This window comes from Salvelinus sp. IW2-2015, unplaced genomic scaffold, assembly GCF_002910315.2.
Source record: "Salvelinus sp. IW2-2015 unplaced genomic scaffold, ASM291031v2 Un_scaffold1577, whole genome shotgun sequence".
NCBI lineage: Eukaryota > Metazoa > Chordata > Actinopteri > Salmoniformes > Salmonidae > Salvelinus > Salvelinus sp. IW2-2015.
In genome coordinates, this window is record NW_019943004.1 from 157338 (window position 1) to 158598 (window position 1261).

Here is a 1261-nt window from a genome sequence, read left to right on the forward strand (position 1 = left end):
GGAGAGAGGGGTTATAACTAAACCATGTTATTATACATGGAGACTAACTATGGAGAGAGGGGTTATAACTAAACCATGTTATTATACATGGAGACGGCACACGTGAAGCACATTTTCTTTTGTCAGTTAGATTGGTTTACTTCTTAGTGTAAAGTACAGAAACACTAGAGGCTTTTGCGCATTTGGGAAAAATTACTAAACTAGAAATATGAACCCAGTTTCACCCAGTTTCAACCAGTTTCACCCAGTTTCAACTAGTTTCAACCAGTTTCAACCAGTTTCAACCAGTTTCACCCAGTTTCACCCAGTTTCACCCAGTTTCACCCAGTTTGACCTAGTTTCACCCAGTTTCACCCAGTTTCACCCAGTTTCAACCAGTTTCAACCAGTTTCACCCAGTTTCACCCAGTTTGACCTAGTTTCACCCAGTTTCACCCAGTTTCACCCAGTTTGACCTAGTTTCAACCAGTTTCAACCAGTTTCACCCAGTTTCAACCAGTTTCACCCAGTTTCACCCAGTTTCACCCAGTTAGTGTGTATAGTGTATAGCCAGTTCCCACATGATTATACCAGTTCAGTTTCTACCTGATTGAGCTGCTCCTGGTCGTGAAGGCTTTCCAGGACCCTCCGGTACTTCCTCTCTCTGTACTTCCTGCGGTGGAAGGTGGCCCGCTGCTCGGGCGACGCCCCCATGTGAAGCTCTTCCTCCAGGGGCAGGCTGGCCGCCCAGAAGCTGTTGGCGTTCTCATTTCCCACCTCCAGAAAGAGCTGCGGTGTCAGAGGGCAGAGGTCAGATGTCTAATTAACTATTATAGTGGCGAAGTATCAACTGCACTCTCTGAAACCGTCAGAGAACAATCGTGTAACATTTGAATAACATTAAAACTTTACTTTAAAACTAAAAGTATTATATTCAAATATTATATATTAAAACTTTATTTTATCAGTTAAGTCTTTGAGAACTTAGTTTTATAGTAATAAGCTACTGTAGTCACTGAAAGTCTGTAGTATAGAAGCATAATCCCAAATCATATTACTTAAGCCAAACTAAAGGTATGTGGTAAAATAACCCTAGCCATGCTTTCTAAAACGCCCTCTCCACATTCCACAACTTCCACAGGAAGAACCTGAACACATTCCTTGTGATCTGGAGCATCAAACGTCTCTGTACCTCCACCAGCTCGTTGCTCCAGATACTACCGTCTAACATCAAACGTCTCCGTACCTCCACCAGCTCGTTGCTCCAGATACTACCGTCTAAC

At 43.1% G+C, this 1261-nt stretch overlaps 1 protein-coding gene across 1 annotated transcript in view; it reads right to left on the minus strand.

The window, feature by feature from the left end:
- Positions 1 to 1261, minus strand: part of LOC112071308 (arf-GAP with Rho-GAP domain, ANK repeat and PH domain-containing protein 2-like) — a 149494-nt gene that overhangs the window by 109250 nt on the left and 38983 nt on the right. The window contains 2 exon segments of the mRNA XM_070439339.1: positions 585 to 767; positions 1171 to 1256. Coding sequence (XP_070295440.1) covers positions 585 to 767; positions 1171 to 1256 — 269 coding nt within the window.